We start from the raw sequence: 18,679 nt of genomic DNA on the forward strand, positions 1-18,679 counted from the left end.
CACAATTGCGCCTGTCAATGAGCGTAATTTTGAACATTTGTATATAGGAATTTTCGTACGATGAGGAGGAAAAATGAGAAAACACGTGTATTACATTCTGTATTCCGTTTTGTTTTCGTTTCCTACACTCTGTATATACATTAGATAATCGTTGAATTTTTTCATATTGAATATTTTCAACTTGGCCTAATTTAATTTTTTCCCTTGGTAAATTGGCCAAGCTAATTTAATAAAAACTATGAAAAATTCCGCCTGCACAGATTCTTATTCAAAAAATAGCCTTCATATGAAAAATTATCGAGGCCGATGTTTAAAAATTGAATATAGAAAATAAATGTTCAATATGAATGTTGTTTAATTTCGTCCGCTCTTTACTTGCCTTCATATCAAAGGCTAGTACAGTGATTCATTATGAATATGAAGATTTTGGGATTCAGGCAAATCAGATTAAATAAGAGAAGCTTTTTAAAATGTGTTTATATTACGGTTCTTGTATTTTTACCTCTAGCTATAAATTTGTTCCATAATAATTTCGCTTTTTCTTTCATTTAAACTCACCAGCTCTGGAAGCGTTATCGCAGATATGGACGTGTTATTTGAAAAACAAGATGAAACTGGCTTGAAAGAGCTGATAGCTGCTGTACGAAATAACTCATTTGGTGATTTTGATGTTGATCGTGACGCTCTTGAAGTTGTTATAACGGGTACGGCATAAGAGATCTCATCATTGATGTATCAGTATTATATGCATGAGTTGGGAACCCTAAAGTTATATTAGTTTATTTTCTTCATATTTCTAAAAATATTTCTTCATATTTCTATAACGTGAAAGTCAACTATCGATGTTTTCGGCTGTATGAAAAAGCCTACTCACACCCACCCTCATTGAGTGTGATCTAGAAATTTTGTTATTACTGATCAGTGAAAAAGTTATTTTTAATCAGTGGACAGATTTATGGTGAAAAACTGAAAATCAAACTCTTATTCAGGTAGAAATATCCTCATGAAAAAAATATGAAAGAATGTTTGTCTTATTAATTATTATAGCTGATTTTTAACGTTGAGAACACATGCTTATCCAGGTATAAAGCGTCAATAAACTCTGGCTCTGAGATACCTATAATAATTTGTATCGGCAGCCTATATAATATTTTTAGTGTGAACTTCTTTTGGCAAACAATTAAAAGAGTAAAAAGAAAGTGTATCGGATTTTGACATAAATGTCCCCTACCCCCTAACGAACCCTTCAACACTGTTGTGCGTCAAATTATAGTTAAAATCTATCTCCATGGTATTCTTGCCTCATTGTGTTTTTTAATTATTTATAGGTGCATGTCCACCAAATGGTCCTGACATCTGCCCCGGAAATTCAACATGTAAAACGGTGTCCCCGAGTACAATAAAATGCCCTTGCATTAAAGATTTTTACTTTGACGGTGTTACATGCATAAGTAATTAATATATTAATTTAATATAACTAAGTATTTGTCTAATACTCTAGCTACGCGTTTTTAAATCGGCCGTTTCAAATTCGTGTAGCAACCGAACAAACGGAAAACTTTTGGATCAAAAGGCAAAATACGCGTATATATACATTTTTTTTGGAAAACACCTTTGCATGAAACATTTACAGAACACATCTTTTTGCCAAACGCCTTTGTGCAACACATGCAGGAGCTTTTTATAATGATAACACATCTTTCCATAACTGATATTCTTTTATAACAAACCTTTTACGCATTTCTTAAAAATGCAATCATTAACCGTCGTTTTCTAAAAAACCAGGCAGGTTTGATATTTCTTTGTAAAAAAGTTTGATTAACTTTACCATATAATCTTTAAACATATCCGAAGGAATTCCGACTAATCTGATTGGCAAATAGCCATCGTGATGTCCATATTTATTTCTTAACATTTCTGAATCGTAAATATTTGAAACACTTAATAATTAACGCTAGATTATTTCCACTTTAGGAAACGTCGTTGTAAAAGTTGCCATAGTCTTAGAAAGAAAGTTTACTCCAGCGTTAAAGAACGAAAGCTCAGAAGAATATATAGAGTTGAAAGAGAATATTACAAATAAGGTAAATCTGAATTCTCTTTACGAAAGTCGCATTTTCCTGTGCAAAAATTCTTTTTTGCACAAACCTACCGTATAATAGCCTTTTTGATTAGCCATAATTTAGTTGGGAGTAGGTACCGGTAACCATATTTTTTATGCGAAATTATTGATAAATACACTTACGCCTCTATATTCTAAAAGCTCACTCACACTCAAACTCAGTGAGTGGGAGATCTTATTCTTCTTATAACTTTCCATTGCTGTATTGTCAAACAATAGCTTGATTTTTAATGTTTTAAATTAAATCTATTCTTTGAATAAGAAAAAACTTTCTCATTGATCAGTGATAACAAAATTTCTATGTCAGTGAGCTTTTTGAATACAGGCGTTATATACATAGTATTAGAATAAGCCATGGTAAAACAGTAAACCACAGTTATTAGAATATACATGGTTTGGAGACTAGATGGAGCTACAATACAACTCATTATCTATGTTATTGTCCAGGTTTCTTAAAAATGGTTCCTTATCCGTCACTTGTCTAATGTATTTTTGCCCAATTAACCAATAGCAATGGCTTGGCTTAGCTCCTCAACCGTGACTTGAACAACATGTTAATTCAGACCTTACTATTAGTTTATTCGTTCAAAATACAATGGACACGTGAAAAAGGAACAATTTTTTTGCATAAATGTTCCCCGACATAGTTAATGAGCTCTATATTGTACTTTTACGAGGTCTCTAAACCATGTATAATCTATTAACTGGGAGTAAACATACGTACTACAGTATTGAACAATTATCTATAAAATCTTAACCGCGTGTTACCCGTCGTTGTAGGGTATAACCAGGATTAGAGGACTATTTTTAACCTTAAGTGCATGTTATTGTGAACGAACAAACAAAATCGAACGTCATTCAATAGAATGGAATGGAACGTCAACAATCACCTACTAAAAAACAAGGGAGTCTTTTAGACTGGAAATGCCGAGTAGAGAAATCGAATGGCAGGGGGACAAAAATAAAATGCTAGACCAGACATGCAATGTCATTTGGCAACGCGTAAAGAAAGTATATAAAATATATTTCGCAAGTCTAATTGCCCTATTTATGTTAACTTCTTTTTTATATTTTTTTATTATTATTTCTTTTATTACACTGAAACTATCGTTTCCTAGGATAGATCAGATCTTTCTTAAGGTTTAGTATTTTGATTGACATTTAGCTTGTGACAAAAATTTTAGTGGATGGGAGGTGGTATTACACCACATAATAATACCATGCAATAATCTGTTTTGTTAGCTAACGGAGGCTTTTAAAGATACCCCAAACTTTGAACGTGTGGAAGTGACGGGATTCAGGTAAAGTACCGTGTTTATTTGTGGAAAAAAAGAAGGTGCGCAGCCGTGATTAAAAATATCAAATATATAAAAAACAACGTTGGGAGACAATCTTATTTACTTTTTATAGCTGTTAACATAGGCGTACGAGACAGGGGGGCAGGGGAGGGGGTACTTGCCCGCCCAAAAATTTCGAGAATTGAGAAATTCGGGCAAAGTTAAGCCAAAAATTCGGGCAAACTGAAAAAGAGTTACATAGCTTAAATGTAAAACAGGGTTTAAATCTATGGCATTCCGGGTTTTTAACCTGACTCTATATAATCCTAAAACTTTTAAATGTATGTCAGTGCCGATGGAATGCTCTCTTAACCAATAAGTTTTCACGTTTTTCAGATTTTTAATCGTGTTTTTTTTCATACTTCAACGTAGGAACGGATCTCTCATAGTAGAATTTAGGGTTATTTACCGGAGAGATCCAGATACTAATAAGAAAGTTGTCGTTGGCGAAACATTAAAAAAGAAAATTCTTGATGAAGGGAAACTGGGAGAGTACACAATTAAAGGCAAAATATTTATACAAGGTAAATTTAAGAAAGTTGTTAACATCTATATATTTTATTGCATGCGCAGAATGTAAAAAGATCTTGAAGTAGGTAGTTTTCATACACTTTTGTATGACGGACGGAAGTGTGTAACTAATTTAGTTTCAAACGTTCGCCCGAAATACAAGTGATACAAAATTTGCCAACTTAATTCCGCAAACTTTGTAATTTTACTAAATTTAGCATAGATGCACTTTTCGTAAATTCTCTTTTTGTCACCCAATAAAAAGTTAGTCTATTATGGAAAATGTCAATAGGAGAGTAAGATTAAATTTAAATAGAATGAAAAATAATACGGAATAACCACAGGCAGCCCGTTAATGCGGGTATCTTATGTATATAATTATCCTAAGGCTGGCAACTCTCCGACAAAAAATATAACGCATGCATTAATTCCATTGCTTGAAACACAAAAATTTCTTGAGAAAAAGCTAGATACAAAACATTTTTGATATATTTACTAAATTTATTTGTCATTTTTCGATTTGAAAACAATTTAAAAATTCTTACATTTTGCAAATAAAAAGTGTATTTTCATGCATCGAAATTTTGTTTAACAGAGGCGGGATGCAATTTACTCGACAAACGTCATAATCGCAAAAATCATCGGCAAATTTCTGATTGGATGTTGAAAGTTCAGATAATTACAATTATATACATGAGATAGTATGCGTAACCGCATTACTGGGCTGCCTATCGAATAACTTAGTTCGTATAGTTTGAATCATCTATTTTTTATTTATAAATCAAACAAAAAAGTCTTCTTTTTCTTGCATTCTTTGCAGAACCACCTCCTCCACCAAAGAGCCTTAATCATTCCAAGGTCACCGAGAATAGAATTGACATTCGTTGGGATAAACCTGCAGCGAACGACTTTTTCGAAATTATTGGTTACATAGTAAGCCACAAAGAAAAGTCTCAATTAAAGTACAAGACGCAGAATATGACATCGGATACATTTAATGTTATAATAAGTAAATTGAAAAGTGATACATTTTACGACATCACAGTCCATGGATATAATAATGAGGGCAGCGGAGACAAAATAGAAATTTCAGTAAAGACAAAAGAAGAGGATTCGTGTAAGTGTCGTTGCTTTTATATAGTGTTGCCGAGTCATTTTCAAACCCAAAACTCTCTAGACTAGAGATTGTAGATAGTCGTTTTTCCCCTCACCAAATGCAGTTTATGCTTAACTGTGTTGTGGAGATTACTGAGTGCAAGAGATGTTTGCAAGGGCGCCCAAGCCACGTATATAGACAAAGGAGGACTGAGTTAGCTCCCCACTGTCCTCTGCTGACGGGATTAAGCCCCATACTCTTTGCTACTTTATATAATTATATCGCTATACCATAGCATGTTCACTGAATGGCCCTAATTCTAATATAAAGCTTTTTTGAAATCATGATGGGCGTGCTCTTTGCATTAAAACTCACGTTTAAGATACATTTTCGTATGGATCTGCAAATATGTTCATGTGTACATTATATTTAAGCTTCGTCTCCATGCTGTTACAAAGGTAAAATGGATGTATACGATTTTTTTACGCAATGTGCCACCGCTCTAAACTCCCCTCGCGGTGCCCCTAGATGTTAGTTTGAATAACAAATGCATTCGAACTTCTCTTTTAAAGCTGATGGTGTGGTGGTTATTATCATTGTTGTTATCGTGGTTGTGCTTCTTATCACCGTCGGCATTGTAGTTTTCTACAAAATAAGAAAAAGAACAAGAGAAAGGGTAATGTATAGAAATTAAGATATCCTTATTTCTGTCTAGGAGTACAGGCAGTTTAATTTTTCTGAATGAGTTTCCATCGATTATTGTGGTTTTTTTAACTTGACCTCGACAGTCATTTTTCAGTAGACTTTAGCCTTTCGACGTAAACGTGAATTCTATCATTGAGGATGTAAATCCCAAGAAACTTCATTAAACAAAATAAGGTTTCCTGTAGCCGTAGACCAAACCCGAGTTATCGTAAACCCTCCTTTAAGAAATAAATTGAAATTTGTAGAATCTATAAAAATCGTGGATTTTTTAAATTTATGTTAATAAGTGTCAAAAATAATATCGTTAGTTTGAAAAGCTGTGAAGAAAATTTGACCAACTAGTGCAAAGAGGCTTTACCAATTTACATTTTCGAATTTCATTTCTTTGTAGCATCTGGAACAACCAATGCGTATGGGTAAAATGGGTGAGCCTAAAGAGTTTTACAATCTTGGACATAAGCAAGATGAAATGTCTAGAGGAGATAACCCACAGAGTTGAAATGAAGTCAATATTGAAAATAAAAAAAAAAGTGTTATAGAGGAATGGTGATAGTTTTTAACTTGACTTGATGATTGGAATACAAACTAGTGCACATATAAGTACATATTTCATTGTAGCTATACTTAGTCTTTTTATCTTTTCGAATGGAATCATATATGACATAATTATATGTAATTATTTAAGGATATTTTTGCATGCGATAAAAAGTCTTAAGATTTTTTTAAAGATGTTTTAGTTTAAGGAATATTATTTTGCATTAATAATATAACAACCCACGGTTGTAAAATAACATAAAAGCATTTAGGCATATTCAGCTAGGCCTGTTGCTGATGTGCCACTAGCTAAAGAGATAAGACGCCGAAAGTACTTCCTTCTAAAAGCGAGCCCCGTGCAGTGGCGTAGCCAGCCTGACGATTTAGTCATGCTATGCAAATTTTATGTTATTATCATTATTCATTTCTTTAGAAATTCATTGTTTTCACAGTCAATGAACACAAAAATATTAGCATAGCATGACTAAATTTTCGGGCTGGCTACGCCACTGGCCCCGTGCACTATATATGCAAGAATAGAGCATAATATGAATCAAACAATTTAAATAAATTACATGCGTCATCTCAAAAACATGAAATTCAAATCGTGAAAACACCGCATATGATCATTCATATCCATAGCCGATAGCGACGTGTGAAACAGGTCTTAACAGCAGTAGCGGCACGACTTTTGATGATGCAGATGCAAAAATATTTTTGTGCCAATGTTAAAAAACAATCAATTTCTAAAGAAATAAATAGTGATAGTGATACTACACCCAAGATCGATATCAAATTACTTATTTTTAGCATTTATTGCATCACCTAGTTCCTGTATGAGGCATTGTTTTTAGTTAATGTAAACAACACTATATGTATATACAATCTAACATGATATCTAAAAATCACTTTTCAGATTTAATGTACCTTACTAAATTTTGTTGCCATTTAATATCAATTTTTAGTAAAAGTTAATTAATTTACCATCAAGGTGCGGTTTAGTACAGGTGATTAGGTCACTGAACATAGCCTATCTTATTAGTAATGTTTACAACACGAGCGGTCGTGATATACAATGACCGTAATATATTGTACAATCACGAACGCTTTGTAATAATATATATGATTTGAATAGATCCATGCAAATCAGTTACAAAGAGTGATGGTTGTTTTTTGCGGAAACAACCACTATAGTGTTTGCAACTGATTAGCAATATCATTCAAACTAATTTGCATTGGGTACACAGGGTGTGCTGCATTTAACCAAATTCACAATGTCGTTTTTAAAATATTTCAAAACTGCTATACTCATATTACCTTATTTCAAATTGTAGTTAACTTTGAGGTGGACAGTTGAGCGGTTTAGACCGTTTCTTAAATATAAAACCAAACTAAAACTTGCATGTTTAAAAAAAATAAGCCATAACAGAACATATAGCCGTATCAGAAAACCATGCATTTTAATTCAATTCAAATTCAATTCAATTCAAAATTTATTTACACTTTTTTATCCAATATACATAAATAAATATTTATTATAAATATTTTTTTTATTAGGGAAGAAAAACAAACAAACACACAACACATTTAATATCATAAAACATAAATTCAAAATTTTTCATTCTATTAGAATAATTATAGTGTGCGGCAGCCTGAGAAGCAAAGCTTTCGAGTTGGTTGCCGCGATGCGAAAGTTTAGTAAGCAAATTTGGTAATTTGGTAATCATTATCTAATTTCATTAAGATAACAAAAAAAAGAAGAAGAGCTAGAAGTAAATTATTTGAACGATCATACATTGGTAAACAACTCATTATTATAACAAAATTACTCTTGACTGAAAAGTAGAAAAAATAATCAAACATAAATAAAACTTGATGCATATATACGTCATGTTTTTATTTGTGTTTCCATGCCCAAACGGTCGCGAGAACTGTCAATTTCGGACAGAAATTTGATCTAATATTTACCCCTGAAAGGATCATTTGAACAGTTCTAATCGATAAACAAGACAAAAAAAGACTTTTTTCATAAGACGTCATTTATCGCCTGGTCAGTACTGCGAAGAAAGACAATCTTTATATTCTTAGAATTCATGTGTTTTCTACTTTTAAGTTTTAAACCTTTTGTTGTTAGCAAATCTGTTTCAGAAACTTTTGACTTTCAATTTTATATTGAATTCTGGTTCTGGTGTAACCCTTATTGGTATTATTCTCTCATTCTCAATTTTCATTTTGGCTTTTGCGCTGTTAGTCTATCAACACTAGAGGACAGGTAGGTAAAGGAAATGAAGGTTTAGTCGACCTCCAAATTAACAGTTAAGACTGGGATAATTAACAGTTAAGACAAGCATAATTTCTATTTACCCCACGGGACTGGTAATTTTAGGTAGAGGGGTCGAATATTTGTGTACTTCATTCTCACCTCTATTTGAGCATATCATTTTTCATTTTCAGTCTTTTAATAGCTGTGACCTCAATTTTTTCAAATTTATATTTTGTTGCGGGTGTCATCAAATCCGGAATTGCAAACCAGTTTTCTTTTGTTTATGTATAGCACAAAATTCCCGATTTGATTTCTCATCCGGTAACTTTCAAGGCTAATAAGACAAAGACAAAGTTTTTCAATAACAAAATGTGATTGCAAAGTTTTTTTTTAAAATACCTTGAACTTTTGATATATCCAAATCCCCAACCGGTATTTTCATCAGTTTGATCAAAGTTTTATAAAAAAGAGAAGAAAATTCACTCAGCGCAACATGCGCAAATTTCTTAGTGTTTGTGCGCATGGTGTGTAGTCCCTTACAACAAGTGTGTAAGAGTGCATGGTCAGATTTATTTTTATAGCGTTATTTAAAAGTTTTTGCGAGGTTTTCATATTCAAACAATCCACAACAGCCTACTTAGTACGAAGTCATTTTACCCTTAAGACGATATTTCGATGAAAAATTATTTTACAAACTTTTCAAAGAAATTCTTTTTCAAATTCCTTGTATTCTTTGAGAATTCTTACATTACACGTAATTATTGCAAGATTGAATTTAATTGCTTGGCGGACACGTCAAATTATTCTGAAAAGTAATGCAACGTGTACACTGATCAGATAATAAATCAAATAGTTTCCAAAGTCTTTCGTTAATTATATATAGAAGAATATCTTTAATGTTTATATCTCCTATATTGATGCTTTTTTTGTATGAATATTAAGGATCATATTTCGCCGAGGAGCATATCTAAATTAGGCATTTAGAACAAACTTAGTGTTTATGCTGAGCTGATGCACAGCCACCCACGTCACAAGATTATATATTTGCTAAAGAGCAATTTGATGAGAACAATAGTTAAAGCGTCTATGACTTTAACTCCTGCTGTTTAACTTCTTCCGTGTAGAAGATATTTATGCAAATATATTGAGCCCCAGTAACAACATAATACAAAGACCGAGATCGGTAAACTTTGCATGTTTGTATTTTGTGAAAAGTAATATAGTATTTTGTTTAAAATTGGAGGATTTTGAGTACTTGGACAATATTTATCTAAATTGGGCATGCAGAACACACATACCCAGAGTGACACTCACATTCATTGGGTGTGACATATTATACATTTTTTTAATGCTGATCAACCAGAACGTTCTTCCAAAGCAACAATTTTCCATGGTTACCAGTTAAGTAAAGAATAAAAGTTAAAATTAAAAAAAAAATTCACTAACGGTAGGATCTTTCTTTCTTATGAATGCTAATCGTCAACCTCCTAAATTGGCAAAAAATGTTTCATTCTATTCATATGCAAACGACTAAATTTTACCAATTCACCCCATGCCAACAATTTTCCATGGTTACCAGTTACGTAAAGAATAAAAATTCCTTATCGGCAGGATTCCTTCATCACTATATGAAAATTTAATAACACTGAGTTAAATTGAGTATGCATCTTTCGCTTCTCGATACTCCCGACAGACTCCTATGAAACGATTTATAGGAAAGGTAAGTGTTTTTTCCAGTTCACTTTTAATATACTTGGTTTACTTACAAAATCTTGGCAAATAATGCAGAGTTTGCCTGAGAAATTTTACTTTCCGGGGAGTAATATAATATTCACCGTGTCTATTCAACAATTAGACAACGAGTCCGAGTTGTCTATGAGCGAATAGTGAACGTAGGCGAAGCCTGAGTTGACTATTCGCTCATAGACAACGAAGGCGAGTTGTCTATAATTGCTTTAGTATACACCCTGTTACCTAGATATATTAATTTCGAGAAAATAATCGATAGACCGCAATTAGACCGAAAAATAATTTAATTAATTCAATTTTATACGGTCGCGCGAGCGAATTTTTCCCAAACGTTCACCATCACGAATAGACAATGGTTGAGTAGCCAATCAGAATGTAGGATTTGTAATAGACAATAGTCGGGTGTATACTAATTAATGTTAATATTATATGAAATTGACACCAGTAATATCCTAAACTACTGTTTATTTGTCCTACGTGTTTTGCTTCAGTTATCTGCAATAAACTGAAGAAGGAGAAGTGCGATGCATAACATTTGATTACCGCGAAATGTTACGAAGAATCTCAATCTGTTCAATCGATCATCTCAAATACGTTATATTATAATTATAATTATAATTTGATTTATTGCTACAAACATTCGAGTTGTCATTGAGCTTAAATAAATGGAAGAATGGCGGGAAAATTATTGCCAGGAGACCCGACAAACTTCAAAGCATCTGTTTACCTGAGCCAACACGGCTTTACCGAGCACAAATTTTCCGCACAATTTACAGCGTAATATTTAAATAGTATGGTTCAACAATTCAAAATTTTGATGCCATTAAGCCGGTGAAATTGACTTATTATAAAATAGAATATTTTGATTTTACCGTGCATAATATTTCTTTATTTGCTTAAATGTAAGGCAACTTGCACAAAATACTTCTACAGTTCATTTACATTAGTACATAAAATGAAGGTTTTTAAATAACTTCATGTGTCATTTACACACTTTTAAAAACACTACGTGCCCGTATATACTGTGGCGTTTCAGTGCACTTTGTTAATTTTTAAGTATTTTTAGAAACTATGTCAACTTAATTCTATACATTACCCAAATATGGGCCTTAGCGCTCACATTTTTGAACTTGTAATTCATTTTGCCTCTGTAGAAGAAAGGCGTTTCTTCGAGCTCCATGGGGGCATTCTAACGAAATTTTTCGCCCGCATTTTAATGAGCAAGAAAAACGTCATTAGTTCATGTTTGCCATTGTTCAGCTGTGCATGCCGCTGATCTAATAATACACTGGATAAAGCAACTGTCGACATGCAATCCAGAATTAAGCCTGGTTTCCATTTAGTCGTAAGTGTCGTGAACATGTCTACCTAAAATTTGAGATTTCGAGCTGTTCCGGTTGGCAAGCTTATTGCTCGCCATCTGTTACTGCTAACTGCATAAAACTATATATCACCGAAAAGCTTATTAAACAAGAATTTCAAATATATAACTTTTATTGCCATACCTTAATTATTTACATCTATAATATACTTTCAAAGATGACCACTTTTCTCGAAAATAAGCTTAGGCTTGAGAAAAGATAGCTCTTCATAGATGCAACTGAATTTTACTCCAATGAGCTTTTTGTAGATCACAATGCAAGTAGATTGAAATGGGCGGTAGATTTTTGGATATTGCAAAAAGTTTTTATACAACATCATTCCAAAGTATTCGCAAAAGTTTTTCATCTTTTAAATTGTGGGAATACACCCTATGCCAAATTCAGGTTAAGCTCTACCATCAGGTTAAGCTCTACCATCACTGAGAATTTCAGCCAAATTGGTTGAATTGTTGGGGAGATATCTTTTCTCAAATGCGGAAAATGCAAAGTTTCGGGAAATGGACTTTAACGTTTTGGTATAATTTTTTATACAAACAGTGGGTACAACATATAAATATGCCATACATTTGCACCTTCTTGTAATTCAAGTTTCTGGTACTTGTCACTGACTAAAAAATAGCTATCTAATATCCACCTGCCTCATAGGTCACTCCTTCTGCCTCTCATAATTCCTCCTTCCTCTGCACTTTCTATGCGGTATCCTCTCGCGATGGCGTTTAAATTCTTCTGATACCTGCAGGTATAACTTTGCAACTCTCTTTCTGTCTTTAGTACTGCAGGCCTTTTCTCTATGTTTCCCAGCTGGTGTATAGACAGTCTTTCCATATTTTTTGCCTACAAGCCACACCACCATGGTAGCGGCATACTGCTGACGCAACCGCAAACTGTATTATTTTCAAGGAATGGTACACCGCTCTTCTGTTCACATACCCTTGTGGACAGTCCATTTCGATGTTTTCAATTTGGCTGAATGATTAAAGGAACAGCATTCAATTAAGAAATCTGACATCAGACCAGCCCTGGCATTAGAATATTCTGTGAGACTCAGTTGGCCTGAAATGGATCACCAGTATACACAATCAATAATTTCCAAGATTATATTACTAAACACTGACACTGTAACATTAATCAAATCTCAAACAAAAAATATTTAAATATCACAATGGCAGAAAAAATTACAATTCCATTGCAATGTATCAAACTTATGATTTAAAGAACATAGAAATTGTAACCAACCTTATGAACTTCTGACACTGTCTGACAGTGTAAATGACAAAACATTCAGGCATCAACAAGTCTGTAACTGCTTCCAATCAACTCGTCATTTTCACCATCATCAGCACTAAATAAGTCCGAAGTTTCAGTAGAAAAACCTCGATCACTGAGCTTATGTCTAGATGTTCCAACAGGGGTAGATAGTTGCTCTGAACTGTCTTCAGTACTGGTGCTAGTTGATGGAATTTCGTTGCTGTTGTCACCTCTTTCACGAGCGGTTTAATCCAAGTTTTTTTACCACGCTGGCGCCCCAGAGAAAGCCTTACCCTTTCTTTTCTTTCTATAAGTACTTCTTAGTTTCTTTCCAACCATATTTTAAAAAACCCGATAAAACAATGGATGATTTTTGCAATTTTTTGCAAACTCATTTTTGCAAACTCACAGATCATGCGAGTTTGAGCCCACCGAATTTCAACAAAGAATATGCGCAAGAAACGCATGGTCTTAACAAGCAACCGCTGCTAAATGCTTTTAAAAGTGAGCCAGCGTTGTATTTTCGTATTTTGGGAGGGGAGGGACGAAACTAAGGCTGGTAAATCAGAGCAAAACAATGATGGTTATTTCCGTTGCCATGACAACGAAATTTAAAAATGTTTTAAAACGCTCTCTGCAGAGTTTATTGCAAAGATATAGCACAAAAATAATCTAACAACATTATTTAGACGTTGGAGAAGCCATTTCCACAAAAATCCCCAAATCAATATTTTGAAGTAGTTTCAGGTAGACCCCCACCTTATTTAAGGTGGCTAATGTGATAGAGTATTTCTATTTGTGTGCAGTCAGCAATGACAGATTTGAATACAGAAAACAAGACAAATTTAAAACTGGACTATTTCTCATTACTGAAAATGACTTGTTCACGACAATTACGACTGAATGGAAACCAGGTTTTAATCTCATAATGAATGTCCAGAGCTCTCATTGGAATAGTTAATTTATTACCTACGCAATCGACCGGGGAGAGTCTTTCTGAGTACCTGTGTATGCATGCATGGTAAGGGTCTAGTTTGCATCTAACGTTACAAATGCTTGTGTCCTGGGCTCCTGGGCTTGAGTATACATTATAATTATATAAATCTTGCTTTTTCCAGTGCATATTGTAAGATCATTGAAGTATAGGACAATTTACAGAAAAATACCCAACAGTTAATGGACTTTATCTGTTATAAATATGTGTAACTAATTTAGCTGCACATTTCCGCATGTAATACGGAATGAGGAAGATTCTCCTATCACGAGGAAGATTTTTCTGAGTGTGAACTATATATTGTGTGGAGATTGTATGATGTCTGTTTTATTTGTTTTGAAAGGACTGCTGTAATATTGGCGTGAGCTGTAGCAATACCCTGCCTCGATTATTGTGAATATTCATGCATTTGTATTGATTTTGTGCTGTTCGTGTTTGTAACATTGTATATTGTGTTCGAGTGGCAAAGCATAATAAATAAATAAATACAAACTCTTTTTTGCTCATTTTAAAAAGTTTCGCTTCTAAACTTTTCATCTTCACTAATTTTCGCGTGCTTTTTCAGTCATGGTAATATATTCCCTTCTCGTTGCAAAGATCTAAAATAATTCTACAGCGTATAAGGTCCATTGATGGGAACAAATGGTAAATAAATCGTTTCTATAGAAGTTGATTTTACACCGGGTGGGTCTACTTCAGATCGATTTTAAAGCGCAGCTTTTATGGAATTCTGAACTTTACTTTTAGCCGGCTCCGTTGATCTGCTTTGTTTCTTCATAGAAGCGAACTTTATTTTGGCAATTTTCTTTGATTTTAAAACTTGAATGACATTTGTTCCTTTATCTAAATGATAACCGCAAACTCTCTGTTCACACGGGAAAGTATAATATTTTGTAATGTAATTTGGGCGTATTTTTAAAATCAAATGTGCTCGTAGATGAAAGAGACGAACAACAGTCATTTCTGCACGGACTGCACCCAATAGGGAGAAAGCATGAAGTGCAATTTAATAGAATTATCTTGTCGTTTGACGGTTAATGTGAGGTATATATTGCAAGTGTCTGGCGCTAACTAAATGAGCCTCAGTATTTATACCATATATGTATTATTCATAGAAATAAGAGCGATGATTCTGAAGACAAATCAGTGGTTTCTATGCTGTCTAATAATGTTTGCTGTGGGTAAGTGAAACTAATTGGTTTCAAGGTATTTGGCATCGCACTTATTTTGTAAATGAATTGCTAAATAGCAAAAAGTAATATAAATATAAATACAAATAATTAATTCTACAGCGACCGCGGTGCCTGTTAGGGGGGGGGGGTGTCTGGGATAGCACGAGAATAACGTGGTAATAACCAACATGTTGTATAGGAGATGTAATTTGCCAAACCAGTGCAATGGATTCGGATGAAAAAGTCGAGATGGAACAATCATGGAAGCAACAGAAAATCATAAGTAAGGTCAACAATATGGCATTGCAAGTTTTCTTGTTTTCTACGTAAATTAGCTGCTTCAGAAACGAGATACTGGGAAAGTTATAGGAATATCACATTATTTGGGGATTTTTTTCCAGTTGATAATTTCTGAAAACACACAATGAAAGTTATTGCGAATAAGGAAGTTGAAGCATAGTTATTTATATATTGATGAAATGCTCTGGTGAGGACGAAGTCGTATTTGATTCGAAATAATTATACATTTTATTTTTATAAACCACCTGCTTCGAAATGTATTTTTTTTTTACATTTTCAACAAGAAGGCATACAGCTAAGCTGATAATATTACGAAGGTTAAACCAAGGGCTTTTTTAAGGAATCCTTTTCATAGTTGACACCCCTATTTATAATAATAGAAATGGTATAATTATAACACAAAAAAACATGTTCCACCCAATATTGTTTTTCCGTACAAAGTATGAAAGGAGAAAGGTTGTGTTGTGGACTTGTTGCCCCCTTCCCCAGTGGTACTACGGAGTGCCAATTGCACCCCTCTGTTAGCATTTTGGTTAATTCATGAAACAATGATGGCAAACATGGATACATGTTTAGATGTTTTATATATAACATTGCTTGTATTTTATCCAGGGGGGGTCGCTTTCTCTCAAAATGACTCTTTAAAAAAGGCCTTACGAAATCTTATAATAATATACTCAAATATAATTTTCCCGGTCGGTAAACACGGTGTTGTATCACAGGTTCTCAATTCTTGGCAATGTCACATCTCAGTCCCGATTTCTGAACATAATAATCTCATCCCACGTCACGCGCGGAGTACATGCAGTTCAAAACCAGAGTAATGGCGTTAGGCATTCAACACTGTGTGTCCACGAAAAAATTTCTAGTATTTGGGAAAATTAATACACGAAAAAAAGCACTAAAAATTTTTCAGTATTAGGCTGCGTTCAGACTGAGTGCCTAGCACTAGTGGCCGTCACTTTTCCTGGCGCCAGCGAAATATTTCTCTGATCTATAAAATTTAATATAATACATGTAACTTCATATCAGTAGAAAGAGGAGGATTTATACAATGCATGTATGTAAAGTTGATTTAAGGACGCTAGCCCCGTTCAAAAGCATTTGTTACATCGCCTTAGGTAATTAGTCTTGGCAATAGCGCCCGACACCGGAGTCTTGTCTTTAACCTTCTAAACATTGTTTGGCTCTTAAAAATAGAACTAAACAGGGTTCTTCAACAAGAAGACAAATCAAGCGACCAGTTGGGCGAACTTCTTGGACAACCAGTAAAGCAAATCCGTGTGAAAAGGGATGGGCCGGATGAATACCCTAGTCCAGGTAAATATCAAAATCAAACAAGTTCCCACTCTCTGAAAACACTATAGTTGATCAAATTCAACGAAATATTATTGGGTCAATTTTCCACAAAACATATTTATTCTTTTTCTTTGTCAAATTTACTTGTTTTAACGCCCGACCCATGCGAGTGGTTGAATTATCCATAGAAATAAAAAACTATTATTGTAATATAGTCTAATACTTAATATAAGTTCAAGTTAATGCATGTTACCAAATATGGACATACGGACCACATAAGGAGAAATGCATAAATGACAAGGACGTTCGTTTTGACTGGAAAAATATTCATAGGCATATAACGTACTACCATTTGCGTTCAAGCGTTGAGTGCGAGAAATTTTTCTCCATGTTTCCGTTCTGAAACGTTACGTTTCTTTGTTAAAACTTTCACGTTTTGGGCGCGAAACGTACAATTTTGTAGGAAATATGTCAACATTTGACACGTCATTTCGTCAAGCCTTCGCTACTCAAACAACTGGAATTACGATTTACGTAATACTTAAAATGCAGATTAATCGTGATAATCGGTCGTTTCAACCGGGCGTCGGGCTTTCTTGCTGCACGAAGGCATTGATAATTGACCGTGATAGTGTCTTCAATCAGAATTACAGTAAATTGTAATATAAAAGTGGAAATTAAAGTGTTAGAAAAACGTGCAAAGTTGTTTGAGCAACGAAGGCTTGTCGAAATGACGTGTCAAACGTTGACATATTTCCTACAAAGTTGTACGTTTCGCACCGAAAACGTGAAGTTAAACAACAAAGAAACGTAACGTTTCAGAACGGAAACATCGCGCTAAATTCTCGCACTCAACGCTTGAACGCAAATGGTGGTATTAAGTTGTGTACTTATCAAACGTTAAAATTAAACAACTACAATTATTTCTATGAATCATCTATTGTTTCTATAAATTATTATTTTTATGAATTGTTTATTATTTCTATGAATAATCCTATCCAGGATCGATCTGTTTTGTGGACAATTTACATTGTTCTGGTTAATTCAAATCTAACTAGAGTGTTCTTAAATAAAGCGAAGTATGCTTGCCCAAACGGGACAAAATATTGAACCAGTAAATATCACTTTCACATCTCAAATATCATGTTCGTTTCTGTAAACATTTATGCCAAATAAAATTCGTCGAAGTCGAATGCAAATTTCTGAAGTGGAAGCAGTGATTCGTCGAAGTCCAATTTAAATTATCGAAGTCGAAAGAACAAAAAGAACATTCAATCGTCGAGCTCCAAATACAGCTGCATTTTTCGTCCAGTATGATAATTTTTCTTATAATCTATACGGATAATTTATTCCAGTGTTTTACTTCCGAACTAATTTATTCCGTAAAACTTATTTTGACAAATTTATTTTGCGAATATATTAAATATAACGCGCCAAAAATTTTAAACTTGCGCTTATTCAAGCATGGCCGGTCGTCAAACGTTTCCCGCAGGGCTTCCAGGTTTACAAACATTGGTTCAAAACATTGTTTCGGATATTGTTGAGGAAAACAGTGCATCTTCGGGAAGAGAAAATATAAATCTACCATCCACAAGTGCCGGTGGACACGAAAACGCCACACAAGAGCTTCATGCAAGGTTTGGTGTCCCACGACAGGTTTACAACCCACGTCAGAATTACGGCAGGAATGTAACGCCAAGGCGAAGCAGTCGTCAAATGTATTTCACGACTCCACGTAGTAGTGAGAGAGCACTACAAAAAGCGCCGAAAAGTGATTTTTATATAAAGAATGTGATTCTCCTGCCTGCGCCTACTCACAATAAAGTGCCCCGAGGAGACACGAAAGAGTTCTTGAATTCACGTGGGCTTGTGATTGATTGCTTTGAAATTGACAAAAAGTGGGAACAGGAAGAACTTATCACAAGGCTGGGTGAACCCTTACTTCCTAATGTTGTTGTACAACAACAC

General features: G+C 34.1%; 1 protein-coding gene across 1 annotated transcript in view; it reads left to right on the forward strand.

The window, feature by feature from the left end:
* Nucleotides 1-6,655, forward strand: part of LOC114536784 — a 30,257-nt gene extending 23,602 nt beyond the window's left edge. Inside the window, exons 22-29 of the mRNA XM_028558130.1 lie at nucleotides 562-704; nucleotides 1,329-1,451; nucleotides 1,975-2,084; nucleotides 3,365-3,423; nucleotides 3,832-3,983; nucleotides 4,790-5,086; nucleotides 5,638-5,741; nucleotides 6,162-6,655. Coding sequence (XP_028413931.1) covers nucleotides 562-704; nucleotides 1,329-1,451; nucleotides 1,975-2,084; nucleotides 3,365-3,423; nucleotides 3,832-3,983; nucleotides 4,790-5,086; nucleotides 5,638-5,741; nucleotides 6,162-6,269 — 1,096 coding nt within the window. The 3' untranslated portion in view covers nucleotides 6,270-6,655. The remainder of the gene's footprint in view (nucleotides 1-561; nucleotides 705-1,328; nucleotides 1,452-1,974; nucleotides 2,085-3,364; nucleotides 3,424-3,831; nucleotides 3,984-4,789; nucleotides 5,087-5,637; nucleotides 5,742-6,161) is intronic.
* Nucleotides 6,656-18,679: the final 12,024 nt, after the last annotated feature.

Source organism: Dendronephthya gigantea, unplaced genomic scaffold (assembly GCF_004324835.1).
Source record: "Dendronephthya gigantea isolate DGI-Jeju-01 unplaced genomic scaffold, DenGig_1.0 000147F, whole genome shotgun sequence".
NCBI lineage: Eukaryota > Metazoa > Cnidaria > Anthozoa > Malacalcyonacea > Nephtheidae > Dendronephthya > Dendronephthya gigantea.